Source organism: Chiloscyllium punctatum, chromosome 8, assembly GCF_047496795.1.
Source record: "Chiloscyllium punctatum isolate Juve2018m chromosome 8, sChiPun1.3, whole genome shotgun sequence".
NCBI lineage: Eukaryota > Metazoa > Chordata > Chondrichthyes > Orectolobiformes > Hemiscylliidae > Chiloscyllium > Chiloscyllium punctatum.
Genome location: NC_092746.1, coordinates 71,946,774 through 71,961,548, shown reverse-complemented (window position 1 = coordinate 71,961,548; position 14,775 = coordinate 71,946,774). Strand labels below are relative to the sequence as shown.

General features: G+C 40.8%; 1 protein-coding gene across 1 annotated transcript in view; it reads left to right on the top strand.

The window, feature by feature from the left end:
- cmtm7 (CKLF-like MARVEL transmembrane domain containing 7) overlaps positions 1-14,142 on the top strand; it is a 37,673-nt gene extending 23,531 nt beyond the window's left edge. Inside the window, exons 2-5 of the mRNA XM_072575763.1 lie at positions 7,216-7,389; positions 9,191-9,289; positions 10,099-10,180; positions 12,204-14,142. Coding sequence (XP_072431864.1) covers positions 7,216-7,389; positions 9,191-9,289; positions 10,099-10,180; positions 12,204-12,217 — 369 coding nt within the window. The 3' untranslated portion in view covers positions 12,218-14,142. The remainder of the gene's footprint in view (positions 1-7,215; positions 7,390-9,190; positions 9,290-10,098; positions 10,181-12,203) is intronic.
- The last annotated feature ends 633 nt before the right edge of the window (positions 14,143-14,775 follow it).

The window sequence follows — 14,775 nt, the reverse complement described above, 5'->3', positions numbered from 1 at the left end:
TTTGCATGCTCTCCTCGTGTCTGTGTGCATTTCCTCTGGGTGCTCCGGTTTCCTCCCACAGTCCAAAGATGTGCTTTTAATACTATCAATACTGACCTCAGTGATCCTTGCTGCTGCGAAAGGCTGCCAGCAGTGAAATTTTTGGATTGGCCTTGGTAAATGCAGGTTTATGGGGATAGGGTGAGTATGTGTGGGATGCCCTTCAGAGGGTAGTTGCAGACTCAACTGGCCAAATGGCCTCTTTCTGCACTGTAGGGAATCAATGATTATAATGAAGATTCCAGTTAGGAGCATGTGATTGAGCTAACAGTGGCTCTTTATGTTTGAGGTACAAGTATTTTATTAATCTTTCTCATCATTTAATATCTAAATATAACTTAAAATGACCCTAAACGTCATTACTTATTTTTAGTGAATAAATAAAACCAATTATAGAATAGTATCACACAGAAAGAAGCCAAACATTGAGTCAACATTGTCCTTTGAAAGAGCTTACACAGTCAGTTCCACACTCCCGCTTTGACCCCATTTTCCTGCATTTATTTTCTTTCTTGTATTTAGCCAATTCCCTTTTGAAGGCACATTGATAGGTGCTTAATAAAGATGTAATGTACGCCAAATCCTAACCCCTTCCTGAATAATTATTTTTTTCTCGTGTCGATTGTGGTTCTTTTGTCAAATACTTTTTAACTCTGAGATTTCTCAGCTATTGGAAACTGTTTCTCTTCAGTTACTCCATTTAAACATTTTATTTATGACATATCCTCTAGTCCCTCTCTGACTATGGAGAATAAATTCAACTTCTTCAATTGAACAATATGACTTAATCCCTAACTCCTGGAACAGTTTTTCTGGGTGCTGTCCAGAGCCTATACACTGCTCTAAAGGATGCTAATGGGAATTGGACATCATCTTCCAGGAGGAGTTTTTCTACCCCATGGTTCATTGTAAACAAGAACATGGATGCAATGAGCGTTCAACACATTTATGCCTGAGATAGAGACTGTCCTATGAAGAGTCTGTACTATCTAGAATTTTGAAGAATGAGAGATGGTGTCATTGGAAATGCACAAACTACTTAAACAGATAGACAGGGTACATGCAGAGAAAAAGTGAGGACTGCAGATGCTGGAGATCAGAGTTGAGAGTGTGGTGCTGGAAAAGCACAGTGGGTCAGGCAGTATCGGAGGAGCAGGAGAATCAATGTTTCAGGCATAAACCCTTCAGGAATGAGGTTTGTGGGCTGGAGGGGGGTGGGGGGGGGGGGGGGAGGCTGAGAGATAAAAATCCTTCAGGAATGAAGTTTGGGGGTGGAGGGGTGGAGGCTGAGAGATAAATGGGAGGGAGGTTGGGACTGGGGGAAGATAGCTGGGAATGCAATAATTAGATGATGATGGGGAAGAAGATGATAGGAGGGGAGGGTGGAATAGATAGATGGGGAAGACAATGGACAAGTCAAGAGAGTGGTGCTGAGTTGGAGGCGTGGGATTGAGATAAGGTGGGGGAGAGGAAATTAGGAAACTGGTGAAATCCATATTGATCCTGTGTGGTTGCAGGGTCCCAAGGCAGAAGATGAGACATTCTTCCTCCAGGCATCAGGTTGTTAGGGTTCGCAATGGAGGAGGCCCAGGACCTGCATGTCCCTGGTGGAGTGGCAGGGGGAGTTAAAGTGTTCAGCCACAGGGCAGTGGGGTTGGTTGGTCCGGATGTCCCAGAGATGTTTTCTGAAATGATCTGCAAGTTGACATCCTGTCTCCCTGGTGTTGAGGAGACCACATTGGGTGCAACAGATACAGCCAATGACATTGGTGGAAGTACAGGTAAATTTCTGTCCGATGTGGAAGGATCCTTTGGGGCCTTGGACAGAGATGGGGGAGGGGGCAGACCTCTGACTTCAAAGGGCATGTACATGCACATGTACATGTTTGGGGAGTTTGGAGTGGGGGAGACAATTTGAAAACCAAGTGGAAGCCACAAAGGATGGTGCTGAGAATTCTTTTTGACTTGGACGGTTATGAATCTTTGGAATTCTGTACACCACGGAGTTGTGGAAGCTCAGTCACTGAATATGTTTAAAATAGACAGATTGCTAAATACCAGTAGCAGAAAAGGATATGGGGATAGTGTGGGGAGAGGAGTATTGGAAGTGGAAGATCAGTCGTAATCATATTGAATGATGGAGCAGGCTCAATGGGCTGAATGGCCTATTCCTGATTCTTATTATGCCACATTTAAAGGTTTCTATGAAACCATCCTCAATGTAAAAAAGGACTACTGAAAAGGAATGAAGAAAACCAGATTAAGAAATGAATTAGTTTAGTTTTGGAAGGGATGAGTTTAGAATGTTCATATTGGAATATTGACATCGCTACCTACCCTGTCCCTATGGCATCCGATACATTGATTCCAACCCTCTTACCACATGCCATTCCTGGAGCAACGTGCCACTCACCAGATTTACCAAAGGTCCAGCATTCCTTGTGGCCAAACCATCTTTGAAAGGCTGCTGTACAACTGGGCAAGTGTTGGCAGTCTGTTGTCCTTCACTGACATTTTAATGAAACAGCAGCCACAAAACCATGCTGCTCATGGTGCAAGTTTCCACCTTCACAAATGCCTCTGCTTTCTCCCCAGGTTTGTCTCCCCCACCCCCAGTGAACCACCATTGTCCCTCAGAGCATCCCTTGCACCATCCTTAACAGAGGGACCAGTAACATTATTCACATCAGACCTCTGACCGACTTCAATGGGCAACCCCTAGACATGACCGACCAGACCCCAAGTGCTGTGGGTGCAACTTCCTGGCTGACAATATGCAACCCCCCTGACTGCTGCTGCTGGTCTTTCATTAGAACATAGAACAGTCCAGCACAGTATAGACTTTTTGCCCCATGATGTTCTGCCGAGCATTTATCTTAATCTAAGATCAACTTAACCTACACACCCCTCGATTTACTGCCATCCATGTGCTTGTCCAGCATTCGCTTAAATGTCCCTACTGTCACTGATTCTACTACCACCGCTGGCAGTCCATTCCTCACACCCACCACTCTCTGTAAAGAACCTACCCCTGACATCTCCCCTACACCTTCCACCAGTCATCTTAAAATTATGACCCCTCATGACAGCCATTTCTGCCCTGGGGAAAAGTCTACGGCTATCTATTCTACCTGTGCCTCTTGTTACCTTGTACACCTCTATCAAGTCACCTCTCTTCCTTCTTCTCTATAATGTGAAAAGCCCGAGCTCACTCAACCTATCTTCATAAGATAAGCCCTCCAATCCAGGCAGCATCCCGATAAATCTACTCTGCACCCTCTCTAAAGCATCTACATCCTTCCTATAACGAGGCAACCAGAACTAGACACAATATTCTAATTTTCGTCTAACCAGGGTTTTGTTGAGCTGCAGCAAAATCGTGCGGCTCTTCAACTCAATCCTCCTGTTAATGAAAGCCAAAACACCATCTGCCGCCTTAACAACCCTATCCACTTGGGTGGTAACTTTGAGGGGTCTATGTACGTGAACCCCAAGATCCCGCTGTTCCTCCACACTGCCAAGAATCCTGTCTTTAACTCTGTTTTCAGCATTCAAAATCGACCTTCCAAAATGAATCACCTCACATTTATCTCGGTTGAACTCCATTTACCACTTCCCAGGCCAGCTCTGCATCCTGTCAATGACGTCTTTATCAGCAGTAAGGAATGTCCACATTAGGTCCTGTCCCATTTGCAGGTTGATCCACAGTACATGGAAACAAGCTGCTATGAGGTCAGGAAGTCATAGCCATTGAAGTCTTCAGCAATGACACGAGCCCTTAAAGAGTCACAGCATGAGGTCAAAATATGAAAAGAGCTACCTTTATAATTACTGAGACCATAATATCTAAGTTGATGTATCAGTGCCCATTATTACACAACACTTGGAATTTGCTCAACTTGCAGACTGATTGGGGAACTTCAATGTCAATATCAGAACTACTGGTCAAATATGCTAGATTTGGCCTGCATTATGTGGGTTGGAAATGAGCACAAGAGTGAAAAGCTAGTTGAGTTCTTTGTCAACTAGCCTGTTGATGCAGATACCTCAATTCATCTCAGTAACGTTGAGAGAGTACAGTCATTGCTAAGAGATATATCCTTTTGTCATAGCGCTGATATTTAGCATCATGTTGTGTTGCACTTTGTAGCATGCTGAATTGTATAGGTTCAGAATAGATAGCGTGAAAAGTGCCTGCTAAATGTAGATTCTTCTTAATTCATGCTATCTTCTGTGTACTTGGAAAGATGCAGAATGCCTGCATATCAAAGGGTTAGTACTATTCCAAAGTACCTGACCGAGTGTGCAATGTCATGTTCTGAATAATTGAAGCAATGTTTACACGATAATTAATGCTCCCCATAGTCAGTGTAAATTGGCACGGTTGTCATCCTGTGGCCTACTGATACAAGGATCATCTCCAATCCTCTGATGCTTGAGTGGAAATTATATTCATTATTTGTCATGTTTTTTTCAGAATTTCGCTGTGAATTTCATTCACATTCAGGACCCATTGATACTTTACTCTGTTATGGACCAGACCAGATCCCCTGAAAACATTTCAACAAAGTAGCCTGGATCCTAACTTTACCAGTTGTTTTAAACAGGTGTGATGCAGCTGGCTCAACCGCTTAGTTTTAAATAAAACAGCATTTATTTGCAAGATTACCAAATGAAACACCAACAAAAGTGAATAGAATACTGAATAACATAACCTATCCTGAGTCCGTATGGGTAGGAGTCAGTAACAGGAAAGGAGCAGTCACTTTTTTGGGTGTTTTCTATGGACCCCCCAATAGCAGCAGAGAGATGGAAGACTAGATTGGACAGCAGATCTTGGAAATGTGCAGATGTAACAGAGTTGTTGTTTTCGGTGACTTCAACTTCCCCAATATTGAGTGGAACTTCCTTAGTGCAGATGGTCTGGATGGAGCTGATTTTGTCAGGCGTGTCCAGGAAGAATTCCTGATTCAATATGTAGATAGGCCGACTAGGGGAGATGCCATATTGGATTTGGTGCTAGGCAACAAGCCAGACCAGGTATCAGATCTCTTGGTGGGAGAATGTTTCATTGACAGTAACCACAACTGCCTCACCTTTACCATAGCCATGATAGGTGCAGGCAGATTGGGAACGTATTTAATTGGGAGAGGGAAAATTATACTGCTATTAGACAGGAGTTGTTGAGTATAAATTGGGATTGTTCTATAGGAAATACACAACAGAAATGTGGAGGCTGTTTAAGGCGCACTTGTGGCGACTGTTGGATAACTTTGTCCCATTAAGGCAAGGAGTGGTAAGGTGAAGGAGCCTTGGATGACAAGAAAAGAGGAGTTTCTCATCAAGGAACAAGGAAGCTTAATTAAAGTTGTGGAAGCAAGGACCTGGCACAGCTTTAGAGGATTACAGGGTATCTGGGAAAGAACTCAAAGATGGAGTGAGGAAAGGTAGGAGGTGGTATGAAAAAGCCTTGGTGGGAAGGATTAGGGAAAACTCAAAGGCGTTTTACACTTATATGAGGAATAAAAGAACGCTCAGAGAGAAGGTAGGGCCAATCAGGGATAATGGGGGGGGAGCTTGTGTCTGAAGTCTGAAGAGAAAGGAGAGGCCCTAAATGAGTTTTTTGCTTCAGTATTCACTAGAGACAGGGACCTTGTTGATAGTGAGAACACTATGGACCAGATTAACAGGCTTGTACAGATTGATATTAAGGAAGTGAATGTGCTTGAAATTCTGGGAAGCTTCAAGATCGATAAGTCCCCAGGGCCAGACCAGATATATCCAAGGTTACTACGGGAAGTGAGGAATGAGATTGCTGTGCCTCTGGTGATGATCTTTGCATCTTCAGTCTCCACGGGAGTAGTACTGAATGATTGGAGGGATGTGAATGTTGTTCCTCTGTTCAGAAAGGGAATAGAGAAATCCCTGGGAATTACAGACCAGTCAGTCTTACGTCTGTGGTAAGCAAGGTACTGGAAAGGATTCTGAGAGATAGGATTAATGACTATTTGGAATAACATAGTTTGATTAAAGATAGACAACAATGCTTTGTGAGGGGCAGGACAGGCCTAATAAGCTTTATTGAGTACTTTTGAGGATGTGACGAGACAAGTCAGGACTAATGGTTGCCAACTATCTGGACTTCTGTTGGACCAACCCCCTGAATCTGAGCTCCCACATTGCTGACTGATCATATTTGAGCTCCTGGACTGTGTGTGCTGCACTGGGATCCCTCTGACCAATAGCTTTTCCAGTGACTGAACTGAGGACTATCTCCCACCCTGTTTGTGTTTTGGGGCATGTGCTTGAACAGATGTTTATAGTGTGTTTGTTGCATAGGCAGCTGGCACATGCAGATGATGAACTGATGTCTGTGTGTATTCAACAGTCATGGCATGAGCATGACAAGGCAAGTTATGGATGCTTTGAACATGCAGCTAGTATTAAGTGCGCGAGTGCTAAGAGAGGAAAGTGATTTGCTCTAAGATGCAGCCTAGTCCAGTCTGTGAACTGGGTGCCAATTGTTCTGTGCAAGGTCTTCCTTACTCTGGTTTCTCAATGTTAGTTGCGGGTTCACACTGCAGTGTAGGTCTGTAGTTCCTGAGCAGCCTGTGCATGTATCAGCAAGGTGCCATGATGGTTGTGAGGAATTGGAAAATATCAGATCACAATGTCTGTGAATGTGGCTGGTATCTATGGGTCATACACTTAGATGCTGTTTGGTACTGAGCATCACGGAGATTCCTAACAGGCCATGGTGAGCTGAAGTCTGTAAGTACCTGCTCTGATTCCCATGAAGCTTGATTGGCATGCTTGATAAGACAGGAAGCTGAACATTAATGAGAAGAATTGTGGAATTAATCGAGCATTAAACAAGCCAGAGCCCCCCATTAATCAACAATTCAGTGGCCCCAGTGAGGTGCCGATCTCCCCGCTTGGCAAATACATAAAAGATGCGGTGAAATGCTCCTGATGTTAAGTTAGGTCTGGTTGGACCTTTTATCCAATTCTGCCACAAAGCTCACCATGCTCTCGTTACCCAGACCCCGATAAGATTTGAAAAATTGTAATCTAAACACTAAACAAAATTATTGAGGTCCACAATATTTCAATGCCATTCATTTGTTACCAAAAGGGCTAAGATGTTCAATTCAATGCATATTTTTCCTTTTTCAGATTGTGGTGTTCATAGCATTCCTGTGTATAAGGTTGTCAGAATGGACGGACATCTCGACTTTCCGCTACTTTGAAGTTGTGACCATCTGGTTTCTTATTATGGCTTTAGTCTTTTATACCATTTACCTCACAAGACTTCATTTGAAAATCACTTGCATTCACTGGCCGCTAACAGTAAGTGGTTAAGTTTACATAACTCCAGAACCCAATTAATGCTAATTGTTTTTGCATAGAATGCATTTTCATTCCTATTAAGTTTCATGATGTCCTTGAGGAATATGTGTCAGTGTATTTGGGAATCCCAGCTTGAAATTAATTCTGAGAAGCTGTTTATAAAATCTGGTGTATAAATTGCAGGGTTTTTTCAATAAATTGAACTTGTGTTTTAATATTGAAATCCTGCTTTTGTGCTTGGAGGAAGGTGTAACATAAATCCAAAGAGATGTCGTAAGGTCCTTTCTGAGCCAGTACTTCCAATATTTTAATGTAGCCATGTGACAAAGCAAGGTTGCAGAAAATGAATGAGACAAATATAAGAAAAAAGTCATTTTAGCGATGTTTGTCAAAGGATAATGTTAGCCAGGATATTTGATGAAGTCCCTGCTCTTTTCTGTTTAATACAGCCATAGATTTTATCCAGCCACTTGTGAGGCTATTTGTCACCAAGGTCTAATATCCCCTTATTAAGACTTCAGATTCTTTCTTAGTGTTCTTTTGGGATCATGATGTAACATAATAGATTTTGAGTTAGTCATTCATGAAATGCTGGTGTTGCTACCAAGGTCAGAATTTATTGCCCATCCCTCATGGCCCTTGGGAGCATGCTGGTGAGCTGTCTTTTTAAACCACCGGCCACTTGATGTAGGTACTCCCACAGTGGTTCGGGTAAGGAGTTTCAGGATTTTTGACTCGGTGAGGATGAAGAACAGTGCTATAGTCAAGGTGGTGCCTGATTTGGATGTGCTGTACCCATGTGCCTGTGGTACATTTTTGTCTAGATGGTAGAGTTTCAGCTTTGAAAGTGACTGTCAAAGAAACGTTCAAGGCTTTTGAAATGCCTGTTGTATTTGTAGCCATAGTGCGTCAGTGTTGGAGGGAGTAAATGTTCAATATGGTGCCAGTCAAGTGGGCATTGTTCTGGATTGGGGCAAAATAGCTGTTTTTGGAAAGACCCATATCCAGGCAAGTAAAAAATATTCCATTATATTCCTGATTTGGGTCCTGTAGATGTTGGACAGACTTCATAGAGTCAGGCTGTGTATTACTTCGTGCAGATTTCCCATCCTCTTACTTTTGCTGATTTTGGGATTTGAACTCATTACACTGGGTCATTAGATGAGACTAAAAGAGAAAATGCTGGAAAATCTCAGCAGGTCTGGCAGCATCTGTAAGGAGAGAAAAGAGCTGATGTTTCGAATCTATCAGACCCATGATGTAATCTTGTATGTATGTACTGTATTGATGTGTTTGGACCATTTCCTACTCCAGAATTGCCCATGTACCTAGTGACTGAAATTGAATTGTAACATGCAACTGTTAAAGAATTTTAACCTACGCCTTCATTAAGTTAATGTTTTTATGCAGAATGGGCGGCACGGTGGCACAGTAGTTAGCACTGTTGCCTCACAGCGCCAGAGACCCGGGTTCAATTCCCGCCTCAGGCGACTATCTGTGTGGAGTTTGCACATTCTCCCCGTGTCTGCGTGGGTTTCCTCCGGGTGCTCCGGTTTCCTCCCACACTCCAAATATGTGCAGGTCAGGTGAATTGGCCATGCTAAATTGCCCGTAGTGTTAGGTAAGGGGTAGATGTAGGGGTATGGGTGGGCTGCGCTTCGGCGGGGCGGTGTGGACTTGTTGGGCCGAAGGGCCTGTTTCCACACTGTAAGTAATCTAATCTAAAAAAATCTAATCAGCAGTATAACTTCATCATTTTTATGTCAAGTGTGGTATTCATAATGTTACACTTCTAACACAGGAATTTCTTCACTATATTGTTGCTACAATTCTGCTGTTAATTGCTGCAATTGTTGGAGCTACTAAGACTGCTGGCTATGCTGGATTGGCAGCTGGGGTGGTAAGGAATGATTTTTGCTTTAAAACTCCTTGCAGATCAGATTTTGGAACATGATGCAAGTTTGATTTTAGTTAGAAAGTAAAGTAGAATCCTTCTTTACAAACCCGCATACTGGCTCATAATAATCAGCAACTTGAAAGGGAAAATTCTTGATTTTGTATTAATGCAAGCAGACGTTAGGTATGAGCCACTTGGCGAATGTCCTGGTTGATGGTTTATGATTGGGTCCATCAAATACATTGAGGGATGGAGTGTTGTTTTACACTTTGCAAGGACATTTTATGTACCCATCCATCACTACAAGGATAGTTGCCAGACTGAAGTCCAACATTTTACATAAATATCATGCAAATTTCAACTTAATTTAGTTTCAAAATTGAATTTTTACTGTTTCTGTATTTACTATGTCCTACTAACAATGGTATCCCACACTGCCCTCCAGTTTTGAATTTTGGCTTAGACATGATTCTGCTCATACAGTACCAGGCATTCTGGCTACTTGGCAGAGGGAGCCATTGTTCTTGTGTATACTTCGATACTGTGTTTTGACAGAAGCCTGATATTGTCAATTAAGATTGCATTATGGAAGTGTTATTGGACAGTAACTAGGAAAAAATACTAGTCAGTTTTGTTCTTCTCTCTCCAAACTCAAGACACTGAGACTGGTTATTCAATCTTTATCCTTTTCCTGTTTGAATTCAGAAAATTTAGCACAGGTTAACTCGGAGCAAAGAGGATGCATGATTTAAGAATAATTGCCTTTTTTTGGTTTCTACAGAAAATCCCTTAACCCCACTTCTGTTTTACAGTTCTTCGGCTTTGCTTCGGCAGTTCTGTATGGTATTGGTACATGGCTATCCTACAAGACATGGTGTGTCCCTCAACCAGCAAGTAAGGAACTCATTATTGTCAGAAAATGCTAAGCTACTTTTCCTCTCCTGACCTCTAGAGCACTTGTATTAACTCCCCCACCAATCCTGAAGTTGCTGATATTACCTTATCATGAAGTACATCATTCAAATAATTACATATCTATGAACCTGAACAGGCAAGTGTTAACAGATTGCTGTAACATGAACTGAAAATGTGTTGCTGGAAAAGCGCAGCAGGTCAGGCAGCATCCAAGGTGCAGGAGAAACCTGAAGAAGGGCTCATGACCGAAACGTCCCAGTAGTTATTGAATGACATTGCATATGTATAACCTTCGTTGGACTTGTGACAGACTTAAGCCAGTGATACTGACACTAATGGAGTTTAAGATCTGTGTGTGCATATAGCTCGATACTGCAGTGAAGGCTGTTGGAAAAATTGTTTTAAGTTGCCTTGATAAAGAGCTCAAAATTGATTTTAGAAGCTGTCATTGAGTTAGTTGGATGAACGTGTTTGGATGACTGACTTTAGAATCTTTGCTAGGTGTATGCGCACAGTAATGTAGGATCTCATAAAAATTAGGGTATAATTGTTTGCTTCAAAATGGTTTCTAATTTGATCAAAGCTGAATTTTAAAATAATTATTTATATAATAATTGGATAAATTGTTGTGCCTTTTTAAAGTGAAGGATACTGGTGTTGCAGAATGGAATACTTTTCCACTGATCATCCAATGTAGAAAAATCTCATTTCAGGTAATTGCAGATTAGATTCAAAACCCTTCGTCAAAACTAGATTGATAACTCAACTGGAAGTTAAGATGTTCAGAAGGAGCAGCAGAAGGAGACTATTCTTGCCCTCGCCGCCCCCCCCCCCCCTCCTTGCCCCCAAGGCCATTTTATACTCCATGTAATAATGGTTAAACAGTTTCAATTCCACATTATCCTCTTTTCTGTTCATTCCATAAGTATCCAAAAAAATCTCTTGAACATATGCCATGACTAAGTTTTCATGGCTCATTTCATTTAAATGGCTGTCCCCATTATTCTAAGAATGTGAACTCCCAGTTCTTGCCTCCCAGAAAGGAGAAATGTCCTCCCAATCCTACCAAGAATTTCAGAAATCTCTGAAATTATCTCGGGCCTACATTCCATGGAATTCAGGTCAAAACTCATCCCAGAAATCCATTATATTTGTTTGACATTTCCATAGAAAAATTAATTCACAGAAAGAACCAGACCGTTCATGATTTTGACTGTCTCTTTCAAGTATCTTCTTGATATCCTCTGAGAAGGAGAACAGTTGCAGCTTCCCCAATTAGTCTATGTAATTGAAATCCTATAACTCTGGAATGACTCCTGCAGATATTTTCTGCAACATTGGTGATGGCTTCATGTTCCCCAAGACCAGTATATGATTAGATTGGATTACTTACAGTGTGGAAACAGGCCCTTCAGTCCAACAAGTCCACACCAAACCTCCGAAGAGCAACCCATCCAGACCCAGTCCCCTACATCTAACACTACGGGCAATTTAGCATGGCCAATTCACCTGACCTGCACATTTTTGTACTGTGGGAGGAAACCCACACAGACACAGGGAGAATGTGCAAACTCCACACAGACAGTTGCCTGAGGCGGGAATTGAACCCAAGTCTCTGGCGCTGTGAGGCACCAATGCTAACCACTGTGCCACCGTGCTGCCCCCCTCCTGTCTTATGTACAGTAGTCCCTGCCTGTATCCACGGGGGATACATTCCAAGACCTACCGCAGAAGCCTGATACTGCAGGTGTTCATGAACCCATTCATTTAAATGAGAATTTACCTTACCAGCAACCCCCTGGTCCCTGGTTCTGGAATGTTCCCTTTAATATGCTTGGGCTGCGAGAAACTGAAACCATGGAAACCGGACCCTTGGATCCCAACGAATAATTCAGATTTTAGGTGTTCTTAATGAAGGCACATTTTAAAGCTTTCATGGTTGTAGGGACTTTATTGTCTGAATACTTTTAAAATTAATTACCTTTTTTCCTTTTCTTAACAGCTGTTTCTGTATAACTGATCAATGCCGGAAATGGAGAAAACAAAGCTCGTTCATTTTGAATTCAAATAATACCCAGAGTCTCAACTGTTTGACTTTTAAAGTCTGAAGATTCACTTTTTGTAATAAGGACTTGATGTTTCATATGGTATTATTATTAAGAATTTAAATATTTTTATACATTTTGAAGACTATCTTTTAAACAATTGTGCCAAAAAGGTTGACAAATGGATTGAAATCTTACTTTCATTGTATTACAGCTTTACTACCCAGTATTCACATCATGACTTTAGCATGTTCTTTTAAACATGTGGAATTCAATCAATCTTTACAGCCACATAGTATTTACAATTTTAAATAAGTATGTTAAAATCCTAGTTTGGGAATACTATTTTACTCATCATAGTTTTACCATGCTAACAAGTGTTTGCAATTTTGTTCTGCCTAAGTGACCCTGAAATGTGTTTCATGTGTGTTTCTGTTTTGTGCATTATATATTAGTTGAAAGCACCAGTATGAAGTGCCTTTACATATTTAACTGGTGCATATTGTTTGTATGTAATATATATACAAGTTTATTTTTTCTGGTCATCCCCATCTCACATTTGTTCACTTCATGGAACGAAACAAGGGATGCTAAAGTGTTTGCAAGCCTCATGCAAATAATGACCCTTAAACAATGTATATGATAAAGCTGATGGTTTTTACTGCTCGCTGACTTTCACCAGACTGACGTGGATTTTTGTAATGGATATTTTATATCCTTGTAACTTGGATTTGTTGAAAATATTTATAATTATTGATTGTGACCAAATCAAAAAATCTCAACCAAAGATACAAAAATTAAAGAGGACCTCTTCTGTTGTGCTTGGAAAAATAGTTATTTTTTTTAAAGTTGGTTGAAAAGGATAAAGACTTATTTCAAGATACAATTTATTTTGTCTGTTTGTTGTAATCCACTAACTGAAACAATTGCAAGAAGCATGCAATGATACAGTGCGCAAGGTGGATTTTTGGCTCATTGTGCTTGCACCTGCATATTAGAAAGAGCTATCTGATCAGTCCCACTCCCTTGTTCTTTCCCCAAGGCACTGCAGTTGTATTTATCTTTTCAAGTATGTTTCCAAATCTCTTTTGAATGTGACTACTGAATCTCCTATCATCTACATTTTCGCCAATCAGGACAAGCATTCCAGATCACAGCAATGTGCCATGTACAAAAACGTTCCTTGAATTTGTCTCTGGTTTTTGTTTGCCAATCACAAACTTGTGGTTTCTTTGGTTACTGACCCTTCTGTTATTAGAAACGGTTTGTCCTTACTTTTATCAAAACCAGTTATGATTTTTAAAACTTTTATCTCAACTTCCTCCACTCTCAGAACAGCCGCAGCTTTGCAACATCACTGAAGTCCACTACCTTTGGTACAATTTCAATATATCTGTTTAACTCCTCCTGTTCTGCTCCTCCTGCAAGGTCTTTGGCAGTTTTTTTAAAGTCAGATACCAAGAATAGAACACTGTACTTCAGCTGACGTGTAATTGGTCTTTTCAACAATCATTGAAAGCTGTCCACTGACTGTGTCAAAGAGTTATGTTATGCACCCACTTCAGATTTGTGCTGTTTAGTTCATATTGCCTCTGTTCAATTGAAATTGGATTTTTAGTATCCTGTGTTAAATTTCATTTACCCATATCATCAGTTTGTCTACTTCCTTTTGAAGGTTGTTGTTATCCTTCTCGCTATTTACTATGTTTCAGTTCTATGCCATCTATAAACTGATTTGGAGATGCCGGTGTTCGACTGGGGTGAATTTCAGTTACATCACGCTGTAAATTTTTGTGATAAATTCTATGCCTTACAACTGTGCCCTCCACTATCACCTGATGAAGGAGTGGCGCTCCGAAAGCTAGTGTGCTTCCAATTAAACCTGTTGGACTATAACCTGCTGTTGTGTGATTTTTACATCTATAAACTGAAGTTTTACCCAGTACAGTAAGTCCTTAGTTTAACATTATAATTGCACTCCTGAAAAATGTAACTTTAGTGAAAACTTTAGTTTTAATGGGAAAATGTAATTTATTTAATATAAAATCTGGATTCTGTTCCATAGATTCTATAGGAATTTATCAGGAAAAAGAAGTACGGGACCATATAAGATAAAAAGGAAAAGTTTATAAATTTGCCAGAAATAAGATTTGAATCTGAGGATTAGGATGTTGTTAGAATACAATACAGGCAGACAAAAAAATTGGTAAGGAAAGGGGAAATAAGATATGAATGCAATTTAGGAAAAACAAAACAGACTGCAAAATCTTCCACAGGTATATTTTAAAAAAATTTGACTAAACAAATGTGGGTCCATTACAAGCAGAGTGAGAGGAATTTATAGGGAATAGTGAAATGGCAGAGAAGCTAAATGATGATCAAAACTGAAAGAACTGCAGATGGTGGAAATCAGAAAAAAGAGAAATTACTGGAAAAACCCAGCAGGTCTGGCAGCATCTGTGGAGTGAAATCATAATTAATATTTAAGGTCCAGTAACCCTTCCTCAGAATCATTGATTTCTAGGAAAA